The sequence below is a fragment of the Onychostruthus taczanowskii genome, unplaced genomic scaffold (genome assembly GCF_017590055.1).
Source record: "Onychostruthus taczanowskii isolate IOZ18803 unplaced genomic scaffold, ASM1759005v1 scaffold383, whole genome shotgun sequence".
NCBI classification, from domain to species: Eukaryota; Metazoa; Chordata; class Aves; order Passeriformes; family Passeridae; genus Onychostruthus; species Onychostruthus taczanowskii.
This window is the reverse complement of record NW_024501271.1, coordinates 7,871-32,272: the sequence shown is the minus strand read 5'-3', so window position 1 is coordinate 32,272 and position 24,402 is coordinate 7,871. Positions and strand designations below refer to the sequence as shown.

Genomic DNA, 24,402 nt, shown 5'->3' with positions numbered 1-24,402 from the left:
GGCAGCAGCGGTGCTCATGTGAGCGATTCCCCTCTCGCTAGGAGACGCGGCCGCACGGGAGGCGGCAGCGGCGCCGGTGGCGCGGGCAGTAGCGAGGCGGCTGATGCCGCGTGGGGCGACCTCCTTTCCCGCGATGGAGAGGGGTGCTGGCTGCAGAGGGGGAGCTGCCGGGGCACGGGATCCGGCAGAGCGCGGGAGCCGTGCAGCTCCAAGGGCAGACAGTGGCAGAGAGCGGGGAGGCAGAGAAAACAGCGGCTTCTATGTAAGAGAGAGAGGGAAATCGGGGAGGGGAAGGTCAGAAGCTAAGACAGGAAAGGCATAAACTCATAGTAAAGAGAGAAACCCTTAAGTGACAGGGAACTCTGACAATAAATGAACATCCCTCTGTGTCTCGGGCAGCTCCTTCTCCAAGGAAAGCAGGTGGGAGTTGGAGCCAAGGAGCTGAAAGCTGCAGGTGCAGCCTGGGCTGGAGGGAGCTCAGATTTGCACAAGGCTGCTCTGAGTGCCAGGGCTTGGATGGGGGAAATGGTGGGGAGGGGGTAGGGACAGAGTCTGATTGATTGTCAGCCATGAAGGGTCTTGATTTTCATATCTATTCAAACTGCATGAGGAGGTACTTGGATTCAGTGCCAATTGGAGATTGCACATATCCGTTTATGAATGGAGAAAAAACATAAACAAGACCTAAAAACTGTTTTCTCAGTGTCTTCATAAATAGAATATATAGAGTTTGAATACACTCCTGAAATCTGCCTAATTAGCCACAAAGTATTTGAAAACTTAAATTATCCCCAGAGGCTTGGCTTGTTAAGGTGTTCTCAATGTTAATGAGCCCTGGGACACTGAATTCCTGCACTGAAAAGCTGCAGGCTGAACAAGCCTCTGGAGCAGTGAAATCCAGCAGCAGCCTCCAAGGTGCTGAGGATGTCAGCAGCCCCCACTGAGCCCATCCCTGCCCAGAGACCGTGGGGGAATGGGCAGACAAGGAGAGCGTCCCTGGGGCTGGGCCAGCAGAACTCGGAGGCACCAGGGGCTCCAGCTGGGAAATGGAGTGTGGAATGTGGCTGGGAAAGCCCTGCCTGGGCTGTGCCAAGCAGGACAGACAGGCCCTGACTCCGATCCCGCCAAACAATTCCCTCAAGGAGACATTTAAAGGGAATTACAGTTATTTGTGTACTCTGAGTTGGATACACTGGAGAAATACCAACAAGAGATTCTCACCATCTAAAAGCAGCCTTTACTGGCAACTTTAGAAAATCAGAGAAACTTCGGCAAATGGTTTAGTATGGCATTCAATCAACAAAAAAAAATGTTTCTGAAAGCATTAACTTGGCCACTCAGCTTCACAAACTCTGAGCCTGATTAATTTTAAGTTCATCAAAATTCACCAGAGGAGAGAAATAGAAGAAGAAGACATAGAAAGAGGGAAAAATAAGATTCAGAGAAGCACACACACAGCTTCCAACTCCTGGATTCCAGCAGTGTTCAGATAGAAATTCCAAGAGCAGGTAGGGTCATTTGTGTGCTTGCCTTGTGGTCAGCCTTCAATACCCCTTGGCCTTCCTGGGCCCTTCCCCCAGGTGGGACTTGGGCTAATTTGGTCACTCAGGAGCTGGGCTGGGGCTCCAGAGGTGGCTGTGGAGCATTGCCTGTGCTGTGCCAGGGAGTGGCAGACACTGCTGGGCTGGGATAGAGGCTCTGGGGGGATTGGGGTTCCAGGGCAGGGCAATGCTGGGGTTCCAGGGCAGGGCAAGGCTGGACCTGCCCCTTCCTGCCCCACACATGAAATGTTTCCAGCCAACAATCTTCTCCAGTCTGGCACAATAGGGAATGTTGGAGGTGAAATCCCCATTCTGGCTGTGGGCACCTGGATGAGAAGGACAGCTCTTTTCCACAGGAAGGAAAGCACAGAGCCTCAGTGTTTGGAAGGCAGGTGAGAGCCTCACTAGGCCAAGGCCAGCCAGACTTATCAGTAATGGCAGATTTTGTCTGGGAGCTGTCTTTGCATGGAAGGAATTTTGTAGTTGGAAAATCAGTCTTGGCCATGGAGAAGCAGGACATTTCATTCCAACAGGAAGGAAAGCATGGAGCCTTCCCCAGGTTTTTGGGGACAAATGAGAGCTGACCCTTGTGAAACCACTGCCAGCCAGAGTCGTCCTGGCAATATTCCTATGGGAACAATCCCCAGATATATGGAAATTTGGAGGTGAAACCCCAATTCTGGCCATGGGTGCCTAGAGAAGAAGAAGAATTATTTTCCACTGGGAAGGAAAGCACAGAGCCCCAGTGTTTCAGCAGCAGATGAGAAGAGACCCTCAATGTGCCAAGGTTAGCTGGAGCAGTGAGGCAGCCCATGAGAGGCCAAACCAGCCAGACCTGTTCTGTGTGCCCTTGTTTTTATGGGGCCCAAAAGTATCACAGTAACACCTTGGTTCAATGGGGTCCCAGTATCACAATGGTCCCTTGGTTCCAGAAGGTCCCACAGTGTCACAATGGTCCCAATGATTCCATGGGCCCCTGCAGTGTCACAATGGTCTCCGTGGTTCCACAGGTCCCACAATGTCACATGACTCCTCTGTTCCATGAGGCCTGCAATGTCACAATGGACCTTTGGACCCTGGGGGTTTGCAGTGTCACAATGGACCACTGATGACAGGAGGCCCCTCTGTGTCACCCTGTAGCTTTGGTTCCCTGCAGCCCTGCAGTGTCACAAAGGCCTCTTGGTTTCACAAGGCCCCACAGTGTCACAATGGTCCTCTTGGTTCTCTAGTGACCCCCCAGGGTCACAATGGTCCCACTAGTTCCATGAGTCCCCTCAGTGTCACAATGGCCCTTTGGTTCCATGAGACTGTGAAGTCTCTTAATGGTGTCTCCATTGTTGATGAGGTCTTTCAATGTCACAAGGGACCTTTGGCTCCATGGGGTTTTGCAGTGTCAGAGTGGCCCCTTGGTTCCATGACAGCCCAAAGTGTCACAATGGTCCCATTTGTTCCATGAGGCCCCACAGTGTCACCATGGTCCCTTGGTCTCACAGGGCCCCACAGTGTCACCATGGTCCCTTGGTTCCATGGACCCTGTGCTGCTGCATTCCCCCCTCCCCTTCTCAGGCCGCCCTGCCAGCTGAGAAATGCTCCTTGGGCCTCGGCCTTGGCCAACAGCCCCTGGGCTCAGCTCCTCTGCAGCTCAGCACAAACACTGTCTGCTCCAGGCACTGCTGTGCCCAACCAGCTCCTGGTTGCTGTAGGAGCAGCCCTGGGAACTGGTTTTGTTCCCTCAGTGGCACAACATCCCCATTCTCACAGTGCCAAAGAAAGCTGTTGATGCCAAGTGCGGCCAGGATGAACCATTGCTGGGACTGCAGCCCCTCTCTTGGGGCCCTACAAACAGCGCTCCAAAAGGAGCCCCTTGGAGCTCTCCTGGGCCAGCAACTCCCTCTGAGTGGGGCCTCTCCCAGCCGGGAACTCTCCCGTTTGCTGCACTCGGGGATCCCGAACAACGACGGAGCCTGGGCTGATCCCCCCACTCCTCCAGGCTCAACCCTTCACCCTTTGGCTGGGGAGATGCCAAAGGATCCACAGGGAGCATTTCCTGCCCTCAGGGGAATTTCTCACAGGTGCCTTGCACTGACTCTTTGTGTCTGGTGTCACCATGGTCCCTTGGTTCCATGGACCCTGTGCTGCTGCATTCCCCCCTCCCCTTCTCAGGCCGCCCTGCCAGCTGAGAAATGCTCCTTGGGCCTCGGCCTTGGCCAACAGCCCCTGGGCTCAGCTCCCCTGCAGCTCAGCACAAACACTGTCTGCTCCAGGCACTGCTGTGCCCAACCAGCTCCTGCTTTCTGTAGGAGCAGCCCTGTGAACTGTTTTTGTTCCCTCAGAGGCACAACATCCCCATTCTCACAGTGCCAAAGAAAGCTGTTGATGCCAAGTGCGGCCAGGATGAACCATTGCTGGGACTGCAGCCCCTCTCTTGGGGCCCTACAAACAGCGCTCCAAAAGGAGCCCCTTGGAGCTCTCCTGGGCCAGCAACTCCCTCTGAGTGGGGCCTCTCCCAGCCGCGAACTCTCCCGTTTGCTGCACTCAGGGATCCTGAACAACGAGGGAGCCTGGGCCGATCCCCCCACTCCTCCAGGCTCAAACCTTCACCCGCTGGGGAGATGCCAAAGGATCCACAGGGAGCATTTCCTGCCCTCAGGGGAATTTTTCACAGGTGCCTTGCACTGACTCTTTGTGTCTGTGTGCACACAGCAGTGCCTGCGCTGGGGAAATGGGGCAGAAATGCTGCTCTCTGAGGGGTTGGAGTGCCTTGGATAGCTGAGTCAGTCAGGCCTGTAAGTCAGGTTAAGTCATGAGGAATAACCTAAGTTAAATGCTGCTAAGAGTTTTTCTTTTGCTAAGATTAATATAAGTTATAATCTAAGTTAAATATTGTTAAGTGTTATTCTTCTTTTAAATTGCGAAGTCAGAGGTTTTAAATTAGGTTAAATACTGTTAAGTGCTGTTCTTTTGCTAAACTGTGAAGTTGACAATATCAGTTAAGATTAAGGCATAAGTTAAGTCCTGTTAAGTTTAACCTCTGTTAACCTTTTGGGCCGTATTCCTTTTATCCTTGCCCTCACTGCCCTTTTATCACACACACACAGGGATAGTTCTCGGTTCATTTCTGGTTTGATTGCCTGGATTTGGTTTGGTTTTGTTGTTGCTTTGTTTCCTTGCTGTGCCTGAAGTGTCCAGTCAGGAGCAGAGTGACTCTTGCCAAGGAACTTTGTGGTGCTGTCCCTTAATATTAAATCTGGTTTTTGCTGATCCCTTGCTGGGGATTTTTTCAGTGCTCTCAAGGCCTCGTTCGTAACAGGGTGAAGGAATCCTGGCCCAGGCTCTGGCCCTAGGGGAACATGGGGATGCTGCCAGGGGGTCCCTGTCCCCCTGTCCCACCCCCAGGGTCCCAGCCCCCCGTCCCCATGTCAGGCTCTGGGGTCGATCTCGTGGAACATCCGTTGGGGGAGGCTGCGGCGCCGGGGGCGGGGGGACCCGGGGGGACAGGGGACCCCGCTGTGCACGAGCAGCGTTGGACTGCTCTGGGGGAACTGTGAGGGGGGCTGGGGCAGAGTGACCTCCCCGGTGACCTCACACAGCCCCTGTCATATCACACAGACCTTGTGATGTCACATAGCTGCCCTGTGATGTCACATACTCACCCTGTGATGTCACACTGCCCCTATGATGGATGTCACAGCCCTCTCTGGGATGTCACACAGAGACTTGCGATGTCACAGACTCAGTACTGGGATATCACACTGGGATGTCATATTTCAGTGATGTCCTGAAGTCACCCTGTGATGTCAGTCTGTTCTGTGATGTCACAGCCTGCTCTGCAATAATATTCAGCTAACCAATGATGTCACAACCCAGACTCTGATGTCAGAGAGCCACCCTTTATGATGGCAGAGTCTGCAATATGGCCTCACACCCCACTTTATGGCATCACAGCCAGCTCTGTGCTGTTACAACCCGCTCAGTGCTGTCACAAATCCCTCTCTGTCATGTCATACTGACACTTTATAATATCACAGCACAAACTTTCACCTCACAGTCTGCTCTATGATGTCATACAGCCATGCCATGATGTCACAGCCGGTGCTGTGATGCCACAGAATTCCCTCTATGCTCAATGACCTCACTCATCAAACTCTGTGATGTCACAGCCCAAACTGTGACCTCACACAGCCCACTCTGTGCTGTCACACAGCCCCTTTCTGACATCACAGCTGCTCTGTGCCTCTATGACACAGCCACAGAGGTGCTGCTGTGACACAGCCCCCTCTAGGACATCCCCCAGCCCCTGCCAGTGCTGAGCCCCTGTGAGCTGTGTCTGTGCCCTGCTCGTGTCCCTGAGCTGCCCTGGCAGTGCCCCAGCCCTGATGGGCTGTGCCCAGGAGCTGCTCCTGGCCAGAGCTGTCTCTCTGCAGCGCCGCCCCTGCCAGGAGCTGCCTCTGGGCCAGGAGCCCGGCCCAGCTCAGCAGCACAGACACAGCACCAGGACTTTAATGACCCTCTGGGGCTTTGGTGCTCTTTGCATCAGACCCAGTCCTTCAGAGTGTACTCAAAGAACTTCTCAAGAACTCAAAGTTAAGTTGAAACATGGAAATTTCTTCTAGTTTATATGGGATCCACTGAGGGATATAACTAATGTGAAAGTGTCCCCAGGTTCCAGGTAAAGCAGAACACTAGAGACGCCCCCAGCTGCCCCAGCTGGCTGGCCCCTTCCTTTGCTGACAGCTCTGCCTCCTGCCTGCCTCTGCCTGCCCACACAAAGCCTTGGGCTGCTCCTGGCTTCTTCTTGGGGACTTGTTGCACCTCAGCCCTGTCCTGGGAGGAAAATTCCTTTCTCCTGGTGTCCAGTCTGTGCCTCCCCAGCTGCCCTTGGTGCCATTATTGCCTTCTCATGCTTATATCCTCTATGAAGAAAAGCTCCAGCCTCTCTGAAACCATCCTTCGATCCCTCCCAAGCTCCTCCTGTTCTGCCCTCATTCTCCACATCACTGAGCCCATAGTCTGATGCCTCCTCCTGCTGGTTATGTGATGAGGCCTCCAAATCCCATCTTGGGAGATTTTGGGTCCTCTCCAAGGTCTGTGAAAATGGAAAAATACTGGTCAAGTTATGTTCTCCCAAATCTTACAGTGACAGAAAAAGGGTCAATATCTTTAAACTGAATTAGGGCAGATTTACATTTGTTAGAAGAAGAAAATATTTTACAATGATGAGAGTGCCACAAAAGTGCAACTGTATTCCCAGAGAAGTGGATTCCCCATCCCTGGAATTGTCCAAGAGCAGGAGCTTTGTGCAACCTGACCCAGTGAAACCCCCTCATCCCCAGGGACAGAATTCCTGTTGTGGGGGTTCCCTGATGTGCTGGGTGCCCGCACAACGCTTCTGGCCAGAATGTCTGCTGAGGGCAGCCAGGCTGCTGCAGGGGCAGTGACCTCACAGCCATCACCATGGCAGCCCTGTCCCCTGGGCCTGGCTCTGCCCTTTCCTCTGCCCCTGCCCTTTCCTCTTCCCCTGCCTTGTCTCTGCTGGCATGAAGAGTTTTGTCATTCATATCTTGTCCCCAAGGTGCTGGGGCCAATGGCTTCCCAGGCAGGCTCCTGGAGCAGAAGTGGCTTTTCAGAGCCCAGGCAGAAGTGAGCCCTGAGGCAGCAGCTCTGCAGTGGTGGCCACCAGGCCGGGCTGCCAAGGGAGGCTTCTGGCCATGCCCTGCAAGCAGCTGCTGCTGCCAAGGTGCCTTTAGTGCCTCAGGCTCTGCCTGGCATAGCTCCCAGCACGGCATTCTGCCCTTGTGCCCGAGGCCTTCCCTGTGCTGGGGCTGGCCTGGGGCTTTTCCTGCAGCAGGACCTGCCCTGGTCCTGGCACAGGAAAGGCAGTTCCTGCTGGAGCAGGAGGCTCTGCCTGCACTGGGCTCCAACAACTCCAGCAAGGCCCTGTTGACTTCAAAATTGCTTCCTGGAGGACTATATTCTAATAATTGTTATTGCTCCTGTACTGTGCAGTAGATAAATCTGGTTAAGAAGTTTGTGACTAATCATGATCAGAATCAACCAGACCTGTATTTATATGAATTTATCTGGTATTCCATTGTTAATCCTTTGGGACAAATTGCATTAAGGTTCAATTTCACCTGTCCAATCTTTTACAGCATTGACAAAGTCCGAGGCTGGTATTGGATCCAGTCACTCCCAGGCACCTCTCTTAGAAAGAATTTCAGAAGTCTAAGGGTCCTGCAGGGGTTTGAGGATCCATGGTGGCTGTTGGGTGTCATTTCTCCACGTCATGACTCACCAGGAGTTTCTCCAATAAAGAAATAAAGCTTTTGCCTGAAGTTCCCACTGTGCCCATGACAGGAACCCATGTGAGTGTCTGGGACATCCCAGCTCTTTGGCAGCCTGGGGACTCGTGGGATGTCACCGTGGAGCCCCCATCAGTGCCTGTGACAGATCGGTGCTTTTGCAGCCCAAGGTGCCCTGGGATGTCACCATGGAATGGCTGTGACTGCCTCCGAGCACAGGGCTCTTTCCCATAGGCTGTTGCCATGGCCACCAGGGCTGGGACCAGCTGGGATGCTCGGTTTCCATGGGCCGGGGTTCAGGAATGGGATTCCCCAATTTCCTGCTCCCGTTAAAACCGTGCTGCCACTCACTGCCCTTCCGCCTCCCATGGAAAGGACAAAAGGCAAAGATCCTGGATGGGGTAAGAACAATTTATTGGGAACAGCAACGAGATAAAAAACAAACAGGAACAGAAACAATATTGATAACAGAAGGGAAAAGAAAAACTATTTACAGGGAAAACCAAAACACAACTCACTGCGTCATCCTGGCCACATAATTCCTCCGGCCTGGGAAGGACACCCTTCTCCTCAGGGAGAGACCCTTTCCTGCCCCTGGCAATGACCTGAGGAGAGAGTGAATATAATCTCACGGCCCTGCCAGAACCTCATGTTCTTTGATCCCACATCATGTCATTGGCAGGGGCAGGAGAAGGGACAGGTGTCTTCCCAGCATGGATTACAGGGAACATGGATCACCAGGACTCTTACCAGTGTGGGTCCTCCAATTGGGTATGAAGCTGGAGCCAGGCACACAGCTCTCCCTGCAGTTGGGGCATTTGCAGGGCTTCCCTTACTGGTGCTTCTGCAGGTGTCTGGTCAAGGCAGAGCTCCCTGTGAAGCTCTTCCCACAGTGGGGACACTCGTAGGGCCTCTCCCCAGTGTGGATGCGGCGGTGGGTGAGGAGGTGGGAGTTTTGCTTGAAGCCCTTCCTGCAGTCAGGCCAGCGGAAGGGCCTCTCCTCTGTGTGAATCCGTTCATGCATGAGGAGATTGGAGCTGGTGTGAAACCTCTTCCCACAAGTGGGGCACTCAAAGGGCCTCTCCCCAGTGTGGATGCGCTGGTGCTTCACGAGGTCGGAGTTGTGCTTGAAGCCCTTTCCACAGTCGGGACAGCGGAAGGGCCTCTCGTCTGTGTGAATCCGCTCATGCTTGAGGAGATTGGAGGTGGTGCGAAACCTCTTCTGACAGTGGGCACGCTCGTAGGGCCTCTCCCCAGTGTGGATGCGTTGGTGGTTCATGAGGTGAGACCTCCGGCTGAAGCCCTTCCCACACTCCCGACACGCATAGGGCCATTCCCCAGTGTGGATCATCTGGTGGCTGATCAGGGTGCTGCTCTGCCTGAAGCTCTTCCCACACTCCAAGCACTTGTAGGCCTTCTCCCCATCATTAAGCTGCTCATGGGCCACCAGCTCTGAGCTCTGGCTGAAGCTCTGTCCACCTTCCTGGCTCAGGGTGGGTCTTTCCTCCTCAGAGAACCCTGGGCTGGGTTTGTAAGCCCTCCTCCTGTGGGGTCTTTGGGGCTTTTCCTCCCTGGTGGATTCCTGTGCCCTGGACTCAATCAAAACGGCCTCTTGCATGAGGTTCTGCTGTGAAGATTTGTCCTCCCTGGTCTCCATCCTCAGCTTCTTGTCTGGGGGAGGAAGGACAAGGAGAGGATGGGATTTGCCTCCGTACCACAGGGAAGGGGAAGAAGATCCCCCCATTGCATCCCCAGCAGGACGGTGTTGGAAGGAGTGTTGTCCTGCAGCCTTGGGCTGTGCCGGGCAGGGAGATGGAACAGGAGAGAGGGGGAAAGGGGCTGTGACTTCCCCCTCACCTGCCTGGTGGTTGTGGGGCATCTTCCTCTTCCTCGCAGCCTTCTCCTCCATCTGGTGGTGGTTCCAGAGAGGCTGACAAGGTTCATTCACCCCATGGTGAGGAACACGAGGCTGCTAGAAGTCTTACAAGAAGCCCAGCTCAGGTAGCTAAATTCCCGAATAACTCCCAGATTCATAGGATTGGGGGCTTTGCCAAATGTGAGAGTCATTATTCTCTTCATCCCTCCCCTTCGTGACACCTACACAGAGCTTTCTCTTCTTTTTAATAACATGTATTGGGCCGAATTTCTACTTTTCTTTTATCAGAACGTGCCAGCCGCTGAGCTGGAGCTGTGCAGGAACCAATGAAACTTGGAATTCCCACATCATTGCTTCTCTTGTTGGTTTATTAATATTTGGGATTTGTTTGTGTTTTCATCACATGTGACTTGTGGGAAAATGAAATATTCATCAACACATTTTATGCAGAGTTAAGTTTGATTTCTGCCAAGTTTATTTTGTCCAGGGCCCAATGGATGATCAAGGGGTCGAGAACTACAGCATCCCTTTGGGATATGCTCTGCCCAGAGGGGAGAGCCAAGCATTCCTACCTGATATATAATCTTGAGGTTCTGGAACACCAGCATGGCTTTCTCCACTGGATTTCCCAGAGGAACAGTAGCTGCCTCTTCCACTGGATCTTCAGAGGAAGACTACACCTTTCTCCAGGATCCCTGCTCCAGCAGAACCGCACCTGACACTCCAGGAGGACTGCAGCCACATTTCCAATTGGATTGCTACCAGCACCCTGACAAAGAGGGTGTCAGGTTGTGTTCTGACTCTGTCAGTCTTGTTTTAGTTTGCTGCATGGTTTATCTTTTTATTTTCTTTCCTAATAAAGAACTGTTATTCCTGCTCCCATATTTTTGCCTGAGAGCCTTTTAATTTCAAATTTGTAACAATTCAGAGGGAAGGGTTTACATTTTACATTTCAATATGGTATATAATATGTTACAGCTGTTATACCTGGGAGCAAATGTTTCTGAGTAAGATAACATTGTCTAATCATTACCATAATAGATATGTTTATAGAAATATCTCTGGTTTGCCATCCTTAATCGTGTGGGACAAACTCTATAAAGGTTTCATTCCACCTTTATAATTCTTTACATACAAAATCTTGAAAGTCTGGGACTGGGATTGCAACCAGCTGCTCCAAGGCTCCTCTCACAAGAAGGAGTTTAGAAAGCTTGAAGGTCCTTGCAGGTGTTTGGGGATCTGTGGGGGCTATTTTGGGGTCCAATTAACTGCCCAATTAACAGAAGATAACTGCCTTACCTGTGACAGATGGCAAATAGAATACACACATTAGCTTTCAATCCAGAACAACAGGATTTCAAATCAATGGAATAAAATTTAACATTGCTCAAGTCTAACAATGAAGTTTAACTTTGCTTAATCTTATCAGCCCTGAATTTACATTAATTTAAACATCACAGAATCAAAAATTAATATCCTTAAAATTTATAGATACAACAAAATTTAACTTATTCAGATGCTATTAATGGAAATAAGGCACTGAAAATTTGAACAATCCACGACTGAAATAACAGCATGAAGGATTTACTGGAGCGATTAAAAGGATAGAATAAGTGTGTCATGATTTTATGTAATTGAGTTTTGAGAGAAGCCCATGTTAGCAACAAATTTTATGCAAGCATAAATTTTACTAAGGCCTTTTAATGTGCAGTTTTACTGAAAGAAAAAACAATGTGGAATTCGGCACACTGCCCAGCAAACCAGCAGCTTCTTGAAATTGTATTTAGTGTCATTCCAGATGGTCAATTTACCAGCACTTCTGTTAAAGAACTTCCGGCAAGCGCTGTGGTGGGGGGGCCTGGCAGAGCCGCCCCGGGGGCTCGGGGGAACCGCGCTGGGGGCAGCCGAGCCACGCACCCCAAACAGCCTGTGGTTCCCCCTCCTACCCCAGAGGCTGTTGAATGTGCCTCCGTGCCAGAGGGAAGGGGCAGGAGATCTCCCAGTGCATCCCCGGCAGGACAGCATTGGCAGCAGGGTTGTCCTGAAGCCGGGGGCCATGCTGGGCTGGGAGATGGAGCAGGAGAGAGGGGGAAAGGGGCCCTGACTTCCTCCTCACCTGCCTGGTGGTCGCGGGGCATCTTCCTCTTCCTTGCAGCATCCTCCTCCATGTGGCCAAGGTTTAGGGATGGGAAATCCTGGTTTGGGGAGAAACAAGGGATGAGCACAGTGAGTCTGAAGGTCCTCTGCCCAAGTCCCTCTCTAGAGGTCACCTGGTGTCCATAAAAACCTCCAATAATCAAGAGTGAATTTAAAAAATCCACCAGGAGTTTCCCATTTCTAGTCTCATCCCTCTGGGGTTCTGGTGGTCCCCCCTCTCATGGCTGCCAAAGATCCCACAGCTCCTGGGGATTGCCCCTCTCCAGGGTCCTGCTTAGGGATGCTGAGGAGTTTTGGGGTCCCATGGCCCCTGTCTCCAGCCTCCCCTCAATCCAGCCACTTGAGTCTCTTTCCTCTCCCCATTGCCCTGTCCTTTTTTAGGGCAAATTTTGCCCTCCAAAAGAGGTTTCCTCTAGAAAGCAAATTCAAGCAGCCCCTCCCCCAACAAGTTTGGGAAAATATTTCCTTGGAGAAAAGTGAAAATAACCTGATTATTTAACAGGCCAAGCATTCACGAGCACAGTAAATGACCAGTGTTAAACAATAAAACCCCTTGCCACTCCAAAAGAGATGACAAACTCAGAAAGTCCCTCCTTGGGCTATAGCTCTGCTCACTCAGTCTCTTATCAAACTTTTATCAGTCTCCTATCAGTCTCTTATCAGTTCTTCCAGCACTGGAAATGCCTTGGACCAGGCTCGGCCCAATGGGCCACAGATGCGAGTTACAGGTGCTCTTCTGGGTGTTCAGTCCAGAACACATTTAAACAGCTCCAAAGTAAAAAGAAAAATCACAGTCCAGAGAACTTATTTGCCTCAGAGGGCTAAAAACTAACTAAAAACAAAGGAGAGCCCTGTCCCACCGTCTGCGTATCCAGGAGCCAGAATGTGGAGGAGTGACTGCAGTTTCTAAAACAAACTGCTCACGTCTTCCTCCCTCCCCTCGCTCTCAGAACCAGCCTTAAAGGTGCAGAACTCATTTCTGGGCTAAACAAATGAATGGGGGTACGAGCATGATCCCAGGTTCAGCCCTTCTGGGCGTTTGGGGGTGTCTCTGTCCCTCGGACCCCGATGATGTTTGGGAGGGGTCACACCAGGGCTGAGAGGGACAGAAACCCCCCCGGCCTCCCCAGTGATGAGAAGTCGGAGAGACCCCCCAGCTCCGAGCACCCTCAGCAATGAGAGGGACACAGAGCCCCTGGTCCCCAGCCCTGCACAGGCATTCCCTGAGGCCAGAGGGATGGAGACCCCCCGAGCATCCCCCAGGGTGAGGGGACAGAGACCCCTGAGCATGCCCTGGGCTGAGAGGGACAGAGACTGCCCCGAGCACCCCCTGGCACAGGGGTGAGAGGGAGGGAGATCCCCCAGGCATTCCCTGGGGTGAGAATGATGGAGACCCCCTGGGGAATGGCCTGGGGCGACAGGGACAGGGACAACCCCCTGGGAAATGGCCTGGGGTGACAGGGACAGGGACAACCCCCCAAAGCCTCTCCCAAGCATTCCCCAGGGCGAGAGGCACAAAGACATCTTGAGCATCCCCTGAGCACTGGACAAAACAAACTTGGCAGAAATCAAATTTAATTCTGCATAAATCACTTTGATGAATATTTGATTTTCCCACAAGTCATATGTGAGGACAACACAAACAAATCCCAAACATTAATAAACCAACAATAGAAGCAATGATGTGGCAATTCCAAGTTTCATTGGTTCCTGTACAGCTCCAGCTCAGCTGCTGCCAGGTTCCCATAAAAGAAAAGCAGAAATTCAATCCAATGAAGATGATTAAAAGGACAACAGGGTGCCAGGTTATATCCTGACTCTGTCAGTTTAAGGTAGTGTTTCTGTATCATTGCCTTGATCTTAATTTTTTCATTAAATTGTAATTCTGGCTTAGACTCTCCCCCTGGTTTGCCCTCAAACCAGTACAAAACTCAATGCACTCATCCCTTGTTTTCCTCCCAAAACAGAATTTCCCATCCCAAATCCATTGCCAGATGGAGGAGAAGGCTGCGAGGAAGGGGAAGATGCCCCACAACCACCAGGCAGGTGAGGAGGAAGTCAGTGCCCCTTTCCCCCTCTCTCCTGCTCCATCTCCCAGCCCAGCACAACCCAAGTCTGCAGGACAACTCTGCTGCCAACGCTGTCCTGCTGGGGATGCAGTGGGGGGATCTCCTCCCCCTTCCCTGTGGCACGGAGGCAAATCCCATCCTCTCCTTGCCGCACCTTCCCCTGACAAAGAGCTGAGAATAGAGATCAGGGAGAACAAATCTTCACAGCAGAACCTCATGGAAGAGGCCGTTTTAAGCAGCTCCATGGCACAGGAATCCAACAACGAGGAAAATTCCCCAAGATCCCGCAGGTGGAGGGGCTTTTGTAATTCTGGCTTAGACTCTCCCCCTGGTTTGCCCTCAAACCAGTACAAAACTCAATGCACTCATCCCTTGTTTTCCTCCCAAAACAGAATTTCCCATCCCAAATCCATTGCCAGATGGAGGAGAAGGCTGCGAGGAAGGGGAAGATGCCCCACAACCACCAGGCAGGTGAGGAGGAAGTCAGTGCCCCTTTCCCCCTCTCTCCTGCTCCATCTCCCAGCCCAGCACAACCCAAGTCTGCAGGACAACTCTGCTGCCAACGCTGTCCTGCTGGGGATGCAGTGGGGGGATCTCCTCCCCCTTCCCTGTGGCACGGAGGCAAATCCCATCCTCTCCTTGCCGCACCTTCCCCTGACAAAGAGCTGAGAATAGAGATCAGGGAGAACAAATCTTCACAGCAGAACCTCATGGAAGAGGCCGTTTTAAGCAGCTCCATGGCACAGGAATCCAACAACGAGGAAAATTCCCCGAGATCCCGCAGGTGGAGGGGCTTCAAATTCAGCCCAGGGTGCTCTGAGGAGGAAAGACCCATCCTGAGCCAGGAAGGTGGACAGAGCTTCAGCCAGAGCTCGGAGCTGGTGGTCCATGAGCAGCTTCATGACAGGGAAAGGCCGTATGAATGCTTGGAGTGTGGGAAGAGCTTCAGGCAGAGCAGCACCCTGATCAGCCACCAGATGATCCACACTGGGGAATGGGCCTACGAGTGTGGGGAATGTGGGAAGGGCTTCATCTACAGCTCAGAACTCATCAGGCATCAACACATCCACACTGGGGAGAGGCCCTACGAGTGTTGTGAGTGTGGGAAGAGGTTTCACACCAGCTCCAATCTCCTCCAGCACCAGCGGATTCACACGGATGATAGGCCCTTCCGCTGCCCCGACTGTGGGAAGGGCTTCATCCGCATCTTCAACCTTGTCACCCACTGGCGCATCCACACTGGGGAGAGGCCTTACGAGTGTCCCCAGTGTGGGAAGAGCTTCACCCAGAACTCGCACTTGACCAAACACCAATGGAGGCACCAGTAAGGGAAGCCCTGCAAATGCCCCAACTGCAGAGTCTGGCCATGGCTGTGTCATTACATTCACGCCCATCTCAGGTCATTGCCAGGGGCAGGAAAGGGACTCTCTGGCCCCTGAGGAGAAGGGTGTCCTTTCCTGGCAGGAGGAATTGTGGCTGAGAAGAGCCACTCAGTTGTGTTGTAGTTTTCCCAGTAAATTTTCTTTTGTATTATTGCATGTATTTTGTTTTCTTTCCCTTTTCCTAATAAATTTTATTTCTGACTTGGAGTCTCTCACTGGTTTTGCTTTCAAACCAGAACACCTGCAACCCTGCCTGTGCAAATTGCTGTGCCTCATCCTCAAAGCTGTGCCCTGCCCCTGTTTGCCCACTCCGGGTCACCGCTCTGTCCAGAGGCCTCTTTTAAAGCCTCTGCCTCACACAGCAGCCGAGAAAAACCCCGCCGTGTGCCCACATGGACTAACGAGCACAACACAACCCACCTGCTGAGCAGAATTATGGGGGTGCATCCCCATCCTTCTCCCAGGGAGGGGGGTTTAGGAGCTTAGAAATGCTCCTTCGGCCTCAGCATTGCAGGGGAATGAAGGCAAACCCATTCTCTCCTCACATGGCAAAGAGGAAAATGGTTCCCTGGATACCCGCAACATGGACCGCAGAAAGATTTTAACCCCAGATGAATGACCTTGTGTCCCCACCTCCACAAGAACCACTGGGACCCCAGTGCAGAGAAGCACAGGGTGACCAAGGATGGATGGGACACTGCTGGAGCCAAGAGTCTTGTACTGTCCTGTGTTTGATCTCTTCCCCACCCCAGTCCTGATCTTCCCCACACTCGTGCACCCCCACTCTTTCCTTCCCCACCCCCTCCTCCATCTTCCCCCTCCTTCACTCTCCTGTTTCCTATCCCTTTCTATCTGTCTACTGCACATTTATTGTTAAATAAATTCCCTGTTCTTGACTTTTGTAGGTGATCTCCTGGATTGCTCATTGTTCTCAAAGGAGAACCCAAAGTACACAGAGACACAGCATGACTCACAGGGTGAAGACCTTCACTTCTTTATTTATGCCAATTGATAAGCATAAATCATAATAAATATAATTTTAGTGAAATTCTGCACCATGCACCACATGTCTTCCTCAGATGTGATTGCAATCTCCTGTAATAGCAATTAAAAGGGAAGGCAATGAGGGCACCTTGACCATTCATAAACTAAAGGTAATTTGGGATTATGACACTCTCTTTGCAAGGGTTTTCAATCTTGGTGACATCTTGTTAATGACACTTATTATCCCATTGAGGGTAAAGCCACAGATTTTCTTTTAACAATACTCTATGCCTTATACCCAATTATAGTGCTGATTAAATCCCAATGGAACTGTCCTTTGTCTGTTAGAACATACAAGTGTGAGCACCAAATGGGAGCAAATGGCCAACTGTGGATGTTGATGCCTGACTGGACAGGAGCAGCAAGGATTTCTTTCTGAAAATAATACTATTAACAACTAAGACATTTGCCTTGACACTTAAGAAAATGTCAATATTGTGTTGAATCCCCAGCGACTGTACTTGCATATGTTGGAAATGGGTGTGTCTGTTTGAGAACTCGGTGTGATTCTGTGTTTACCGAAAACAGCATCTGAGAGACATCTGATCGCTCTAATAGCTATATCTGTAGTTTTAGCAAAATGATGGGATGCAGCTTTAACAATTCAGCTCCCTCACAACTCACCACTTGCTACAATCCAGCTGCACACTGTGTCAAATTTCATTGCCTGTCACTGCTGGAGTGAATCTGGCATTGGCAAGGAACTGTTGCAATATGATGATCTGAGTCCATGCTGAAATGGACAACAGCACAACAGACACAGAACCCGCATTACCACCCATTGTCAGGCAGAGAAGACACAGCATGTCCTGGAAAGAGGGAAGAAAGATAGAGAACATTGCTGGTGGGAAACTATTTTTGGATGGCCACGCAGAGCAACTGGAATTTTGAATTTAATGTTGCATCCAATTGTAGTTTTGTGAGTTTTGGCTTTATTGTGTTCACTGCTTGTAATCATCCTGTATACTCCCAATGAAATAAAGAATGGACATTTTCCTTGGCCCTCCTTTGTTATTAATTAAAAAAAAAAAAACAAAAAAACCCCACACTTTCTATAGTATTACACAGTAGCCACTAGATTAAGTTCAAATGGAGTTTTTACCTTCCTGATGATCCTTCTACAGGAGGTCGGGGCTCAGGGCTGGGACCCTTGGAGGGCTGGGTGGGAAAAGCCCTTTAGCACTTTGGCACAGGGCTTCCTTGGGGATGTTCAGGGGCAGAACACAAGGTGGGAAAAGAGAGAGCTGCAGAACATTGAGAGAGGAACAAGAGTAGGCAAAGTTGAGGGGCAAAGGCATTAAAAAGGCCTTTGTGTCCAGGGGAATCAGCATGGATTCCAGGCCTCTGGGAGAAAGGCGGTTGTGCCCACTAGGCCTTTGTGACCCGCGGTGACATTGTGCCCAGAGGCCATTGTGACACGGGTTAATGTCACGACCCTTGCGGCTGCCAATCCCTGCAGTGGCCACTTCCAGGAGAGCAGCTCTCTGAGGAGGCAGCAGCTTCTCTGGAGGCAGCAGCTCCCCTGGGTGATCATGGCCAGTGTTCACCAGAGCACTCCCACAATGCTGAAGAAGCAGGAGACAAATGCCCCTCTCATGTGAGGGGCAGCCACTGCTGTACCGGCAGCGCCAGGTGAGGGACAGGGATGGAGGGACAGCCTGCAGTGGGACCTGGGGGAAGCCCTGGGACAGGGACAGCCAGGCCTGAAAGGGGCTCAGTGGGGTGCAGGAAAAGCATGGTGGCCACACCTACAAAGACCTTTTTGGAGGCCTTAGCCCACACCTGTCAGCAAACAGGTCCATCATGTCCACCTGCACTCACAAACAGTCAAATGCCCACCAAGAGGTGGACACAGAGCCCCTGGAGCTGCCCAGTGCTTCCAGCTCAACCAAAGGCTGCACAGAAGAGGCAGCAAAGTGCTCTGAGCTCCTGTCCCATGCCCAGTTGGCAGAGCAGAGCTCTGTCTCTGGAAACTCACAGCACTGGGCACTCCTGTAAAGGAGCTGGAGGAAAAGCAGGAGGAGGAAGAGCTCCCAGAAGCACAGGCTGCAGGAAAGTGGGACCGAGACCTGCAGAGTCTGTGGCTTGCCCTGTTTTTGGAGGAGACCGAGGGAGAGGCAGAAGCTTCTGCCCTGGCTGGAGATCCCTGGGATGAGGGCCACAGCAAGCTCTTCCCCACATCAGAGCCTGAGAAAAGCTCAGGCTTCTCAGCTTCTCCTTTCTCTGGAGGCTCCTGTGAGGAGAGGGCAACTTGTCAGCCAGCCAAGCATGCTGCAACTCACAAGCAGTTGTGCATGGGGCCTGATGATTTGCTACAACTTCAGAGCAAAAAGAGAGAGGAGCTGGAGAAGCTGGAGGAAGAGAAAATGTCTGCAGAGCTCTTTGGAGACATCTCCTCCTCCATGAGCTGTGATGAAAGCCCCATGACATCCAGCTGTGTCCTCAGGGGTCCATCAAGTGACACTCTGGAACCAGCTGCAGACCCCTTGGTGCAAGAAGGCACTTGCAGTTTGACCAAAGACACCACAGGAGAGACACAAAACTGCTCAGAGCTGTTGTCTCCTGAGCTGTTGGCAGGCTTGGCTTCTGTCTCTGAAGACTCGCCACCCCTGGAAACTCTGTTGAATGAGCTGCTGGAGAAGTGGGAGCAAGAAGAAGCGGCGGGAAAGAGGGACAGAGAGATAGAAAGCCCATTGTCACTCCCGTCATGAGACAAAGAGTTAGAGACAGCACCTACTCCTCCAGACCTCAGCAACCTCAGCAACCAGGGGCACAGAGAGCCTCTGCCCTCGGCACTGCCCGAAGAGGCAAAGGGGTTTGTGGTTTGCGCCTCACCTGCCCATGCCATGGACGAGGCGGACGCAGCAGGCATGGAGTCTGGCCGTGCCCAGGCCGCCCCTCCCCAGGAAAAGCCCTGCGGGCATGAGCCGCCTGCAGGAGCTTGCCCTGTGCCTGCCCAGCCCCTGGCACGCAGCGTGCCTGCTGGCCCCGCTGGCAGCGCAGCCGTCCCGCAGCCCCCGGCCCCACGGCCACGGCGCTCCATGGCCAAGACGGCCCAGCGGGCTCTGCGCCACCTTTTCTCCTTCAGCTGCCTCAGGGGCAGCCAGAGGAGTGATCCCGGGGCCAGCAGCAGGACAATGCCCAAAGACGCCGGCTCACCCTGAGGATGCCCAGCTCCCAGGGACAGCGGCAGCTCCTGGAGGCAACGGCAGCACTGGGTGACAAACCCTGGGAATACACCGATGGATGGGTGGATGGTGGCCAAGGCAACCACTTTCCAAAGGTGGGTCCTGCTGCTGGCCCCAGCCCCTCATCCCCAAGCCAACAGCAAGGCAGCCTGGTCAGGGAGAGCCGGCTGAGGAAGGATGGCAGCACTGCCTTGTGCACTCCACAGAAGCTGAGTTTGGGCCCGGGCTGCATTGTGGGGGTGCATCCCCACCCTGCCCCAGGTAGGGGGTGTTTAGGAGCTGAAAAATGCTCCTTGGCCTCAGCATTGCAGGTAAATGAAGGCAAACCCATTCTCCTTTCACAGGGCAAGTAGGAAAGGACATCCTTGGGTGCCCTTAACACAGATTGGAGAAAGATGTTAACCCTGGATGAATGACCCAGGGTCCTCACCTCCACAAGAACCACCGGGACCCCAGTGCAGAGAAGCACAGGGCGAGGCGGGACAGGAGGGACACTGCTGGAGACAAATGTTCTGGACTATCCACTGTTTGATCTTGCCCCCATGCCAACCTCCCTTTCCCCCCTCTTTCCTTCTCACTCTCCTGTTTCCTATCTATTTAAATTTCTCTACCCCACATTTATTGGTAAATAAAATACCCTGTTGTTGACTTTGTTAGATGATCTCCTTGGCACCTTAATTCAAGCAGAGGCATCTCTCCCCAATCACATCTTCAGTGCTGGTGCAGAGTGGAAGAGTCTGGACTTTAGGCTGAGCCTGGAACCCAGCCTGAACCAGTGTGTGGATTTATATTTTGTTCGGCATGTCATGACAGATTTTAGTTCTTTAGGGAAACGCCCCTACCTAAAAAATTCCCTTTTGGAGCCTTGCTCAAAGCCATTTGGAAGACAGCTGGAAATAGAATTGTCTTTAGAGGTCATGTGGCACCCCCCAATATAAGAGGATCTGCTCTTCCTGTGCTCCACTCTCCTCATTAGGCAGTTCCTCCTTGACATTGTCAAGCATTGGAACAGGCTTCCCAGAGAAGTGGTGGAGTCACCATCCCTGGAAGTGTTCAGAGGGGCTGTGGATGAGGACAGGGTTTAATGGTGTTGACAGTTGGACTGGATGAACTTAGAGCACTTTTCCAACCTTTGCAATTCTGTAATTCCATGATTTGGTGATCTCCCAAGTCCCTCCATCCTGGCTGCAGAAGTGATGTGTGGAGTCACCACGTTGGCCTGGCCTTTGATTCCTGGACCTGTTTTAGGTGTCTCAAAGTGTCTAATGGGCTGTAGGAGGGAATGGGGCTCCTCTTGGCTCCCTGTCCTGTTGACCAGCAATATGTAAATGCATGGATTGGTTGACCAAAGTTTCAATCAATTCAGTGCCAAGGCAGATGAATCACACTCAGGCTGTAGAGAACTGCATGATCTTGAAGGTTTTTTCCAGCCCAACCCATTCTGTGATTTATTTCACCCTAAACCAGATGTGCACTTTGTCAGGTGACTCACACTCTATTCTGTTTCTTGATTGGATTGCCTTTCATTGACTATAATTAAATTAAGATGAATAAATTACAGACACCCCAAATTATGCAGATGAATCCCAGTCTTCTCCTGTACCTCAGTTTCTCCACAGGAAGAATTTAATTAATGCCACTTTTTTATCTTGTAAGGCTAAATGAAAATATCAACATATTCAACAGTAGAAAAAATTAGGTCAGTATTCTTCTGTTATGTCTTCATGGATTGAAATGACTGGTTGGGAGAAGACACCAGGTCTGGCTAATATAAGACATATAAAAAACATATTTATGGCATTTTTTTCCTCCTTGTATGCACATTTTGATTGGAGCTCCAGAGCAGAATTTTTATTCCCTTCCATTCCCTCGGAGAGAGCACATTTTCTCCATCCATAAGGATGAAGAAAGAGTTGTGTCACGACCAGAGTGACAATGGTAAATGGATAATAAATGTTTTTACATGAACTGTTCCAGCTATGGCTGGGCTGAAATCATTTCAGGAGACAGCAGGAACAGCACAAAGTAATTTGTAATCTTCAGAAGTGCATGTCCTGGGACACCAAAACCCAAAACACGTGTTAACACCAGAACAGGGAGACTAACACCAGTCAGGAGACTTCAATGCTGCTTTTCAAAGTCTTTAAAGTTTAAAGGTGTGTTGGATAGAAAAAGGAGACAGAGGGTGCTGAGAAATTCCTAGGAAAATGAAGGATAGTAGAGAGAAAGTATGGAGACTGTAGAAACAGTAAAAAAGAGAATAATTTATTTTTTAAAAAAATTTGGTGTCTACTCTGATGCCTTTCTTCTTCTGTGTGAGGTAAATATTTAAAGTTAAAAAAAAATGGAGGAATATTCAGTGAAGCCCCTGGATTTCATACCCAAAATTCCACATCCACTGGCTCTGGAGGAAGATTTTGGTGACGCAGTTCAGATGGAAGCCTTTACATAAAACTTCAGAATAATTTAGATTGGATATCCTCTTTTGAAGTAACCAGTCCAAAAATCTGTTCCAAATAGGGCCCAGCAGTTCAGGTCACCCAATTTCCAGTCAAAATTTTAGTACCTCCAAAAGCTGGGATCCATCTTCTCTTAAGGGATCTTTCTCTTAGGGAGTTTCATTGGAACCGAGGGAACATGGAGCAGGTCTGGCTGGCTTGGCCTCCCAGGGGCCACCTGAGAGGTCAGGGTAATGTTGGGATGTCAAGGGCTGCCTGTTATCAGCTCCTGGAGCACTGGGGCTCTGTGCTTTCTGTGCTATGGAAAAGAACCATCTTTTTTCACATCCTCACTGCCTCACTGCCAAAATTGGTATTCTCCATAAAAAATTTCCTCTGTGCAATGGTATCTGCCAGAAAAAATCCTGCCAGCTCTGGCTGGCCTTGGCCTCTGGTGGTCACCTCTCATCTGCCCCTGAAACACTGGGGCTCTGTTCCTTCATTCCTAGGGAAAAGAGCCAGATTTCATGTCCAGGGGCCATGGCCAAAATTATAATTTGGCCTCCCAAATTCCGTATATCCAAGGATTGCTCCCAGACAAAAGTAGCCAGGACAGACAGGTCAGGTGGGCCCTGTCCTTTGGTGATTTTCTTAGACTATGAGCTGAATATTTTCATTTGAAAACCCCTTGGAGAGGGTCCAGAGATCTCCCAAGGGGGGATTTTGAGGCCTCGGGCACATGAGAACTACATGTGGACAAAGGAGCTCTGTGCTCTGTGCTATTGTGGTGGTTTTGCACTATGGAACTGACGTCGTAAGAGAAGCTGCTAGCAGTTTCCTCTCTGTCTGGCAAAAAAAAATCAGTATTTAGCTTTGAGAATTGACAATATGTTAAACCACTAAGGAAACTGTGCACGCCTCTGTGAAGACACATGTTAAAGACGAGAAAGCCTGGCAGGGTCTCTTTCCCTTCTGGCCAGCAAAGAGGTAACAAGGCTGGCCCAGCCCCCGTCTCAGCCGGGCCGGGCTGGGTGGCTCCTGCTGTGGGGCTGGGCCCCTTCCCAGGGAGCCCCCCAGGCCCCATTGGTTGCTGGGCAGGGCAGGGGAGGCCCTGGGGCCGAGGCCAGGCCGGGCCATGGCTGCGGTTGCCAACAGGGGCAGGGGGAGGAGAAGCCATCGGCCCCGGCCGTGCTGCTGCTGTGCTCTGGCCTGGCTGCTGAGATCCTGGCCCTGCCCCAGCGCGGCCCATCCTGACACAGCCCCAGTGCAGCCGCTGCAGAAACCTCCACGGTAAAACAGCTCCGGCCGCAAGGACCCAGCCTGGCCAGGCTCATGGAACCATCTGCAGGCCCCAGCTGAGATAGTAACTCTTTCAATGCTTCCATCCTCCCTCCAGTGAGAGAAAAGGACAAAGTGCAGGCACACAGAGGAGCAACATGAAGACACTGAGGTCAGTGAAGGGGAAGTTGAGTCCCAGATGGAAGGACTGAGGAGATGCCTTGATCTTGGGGCTGAAATTGTCTTGTAAAGCTATGGAGAAGGATGTAATTGATACATCAGACTCTCTTTTTCTCTATAATGCACGGAAAAGTATGGGGCAATGACTTGTTCAGCAAAGGCCTCCATGCTTAAGAAAGCAAATATTGAAGTAGCTGTGATCGCAAAAAAATTTGTTCAGAGAAAGAGAGAAGAATATTGAGACCCTGTGCCTCAGGGAGAGTGGAAGTAGATCTCTGTTCCCAGAGATGAAGATGATTTCAGAAATAGATGAAGAGAACCTTTACTCTTAAACAGCTCATCTTGAAATGAATACCCCATAAGTTGACATGGCCCATAAACACAACTGCAGGAAAAGCTGTAAAAAAATGGGAGGGTGCCCCACAGGAGGGATTTCACGATTGCAGATTTTCCAGGCAGCTGCTATTTGTGGGAATTGAGAGCGACGAGAGAACTGTCTTACAGAGAAGTCTCCATAGCACGAAAGACAGACTCCTCTCCCTAAGTGAACTGAAGAAAGACTATTCTAGAGGTGGTAAACTGAAAATTTTAGGCTTTGTCTCCACATTTTAAGTAAGAAAGAAAAGGTTGTAGGGAGAGGAAAAGTGTTCCGAACATTTTGTTCTGATTCTTATTACTCTTTCTTTTAGTTACTGATTATAAATTTTATACCCTTTTAAAGTTTTGAGCCCACCTTGCCTTTCTCCCAATCTGAGCTCACAGCAGGAAATAAGTAAGAGTATTCTAGTGAGCGCAATGGTAATTAGCCAATACTGAACCCACCAAAATAATTGAGACATTTGCCAAGAAATTACAAATTCGTGAGCCAAAACCACTACAGAAACCTTCCTGATGAACTGCAAGAGAGCAGAAGGAAATCAAGGCACAGCCATGGTTTGTCAGGACTT

The 24,402-nt window shown here is 51.1% G+C and overlaps 2 protein-coding genes across 2 annotated transcripts; one reads left to right on the top strand and one right to left on the bottom strand.

Annotated features, from left to right (window-relative positions):
• Positions 1-37: 37 nt before the first annotated feature.
• Positions 38-11,887, bottom strand: LOC121339959 (zinc finger protein 664-like). The gene is given in 3 exon segments (XM_041412239.1): positions 38-258; positions 8,594-9,514; positions 11,836-11,887. Coding segments are annotated over 3 exon segments (1,194 nt in total).
• A 2,477-nt stretch (positions 11,888-14,364) lies between these two features.
• Positions 14,365-15,273, top strand: LOC121339958 (zinc finger protein 436-like). Its single transcript, XM_041412237.1, has 2 exons — positions 14,365-14,416; positions 14,609-15,273. Exons 1-2 carry the CDS (start codon positions 14,365-14,367, stop codon positions 15,271-15,273), a joined length of 717 nt encoding a protein of 238 aa, XP_041268171.1.
• The last annotated feature ends 9,129 nt before the right edge of the window (positions 15,274-24,402 follow it).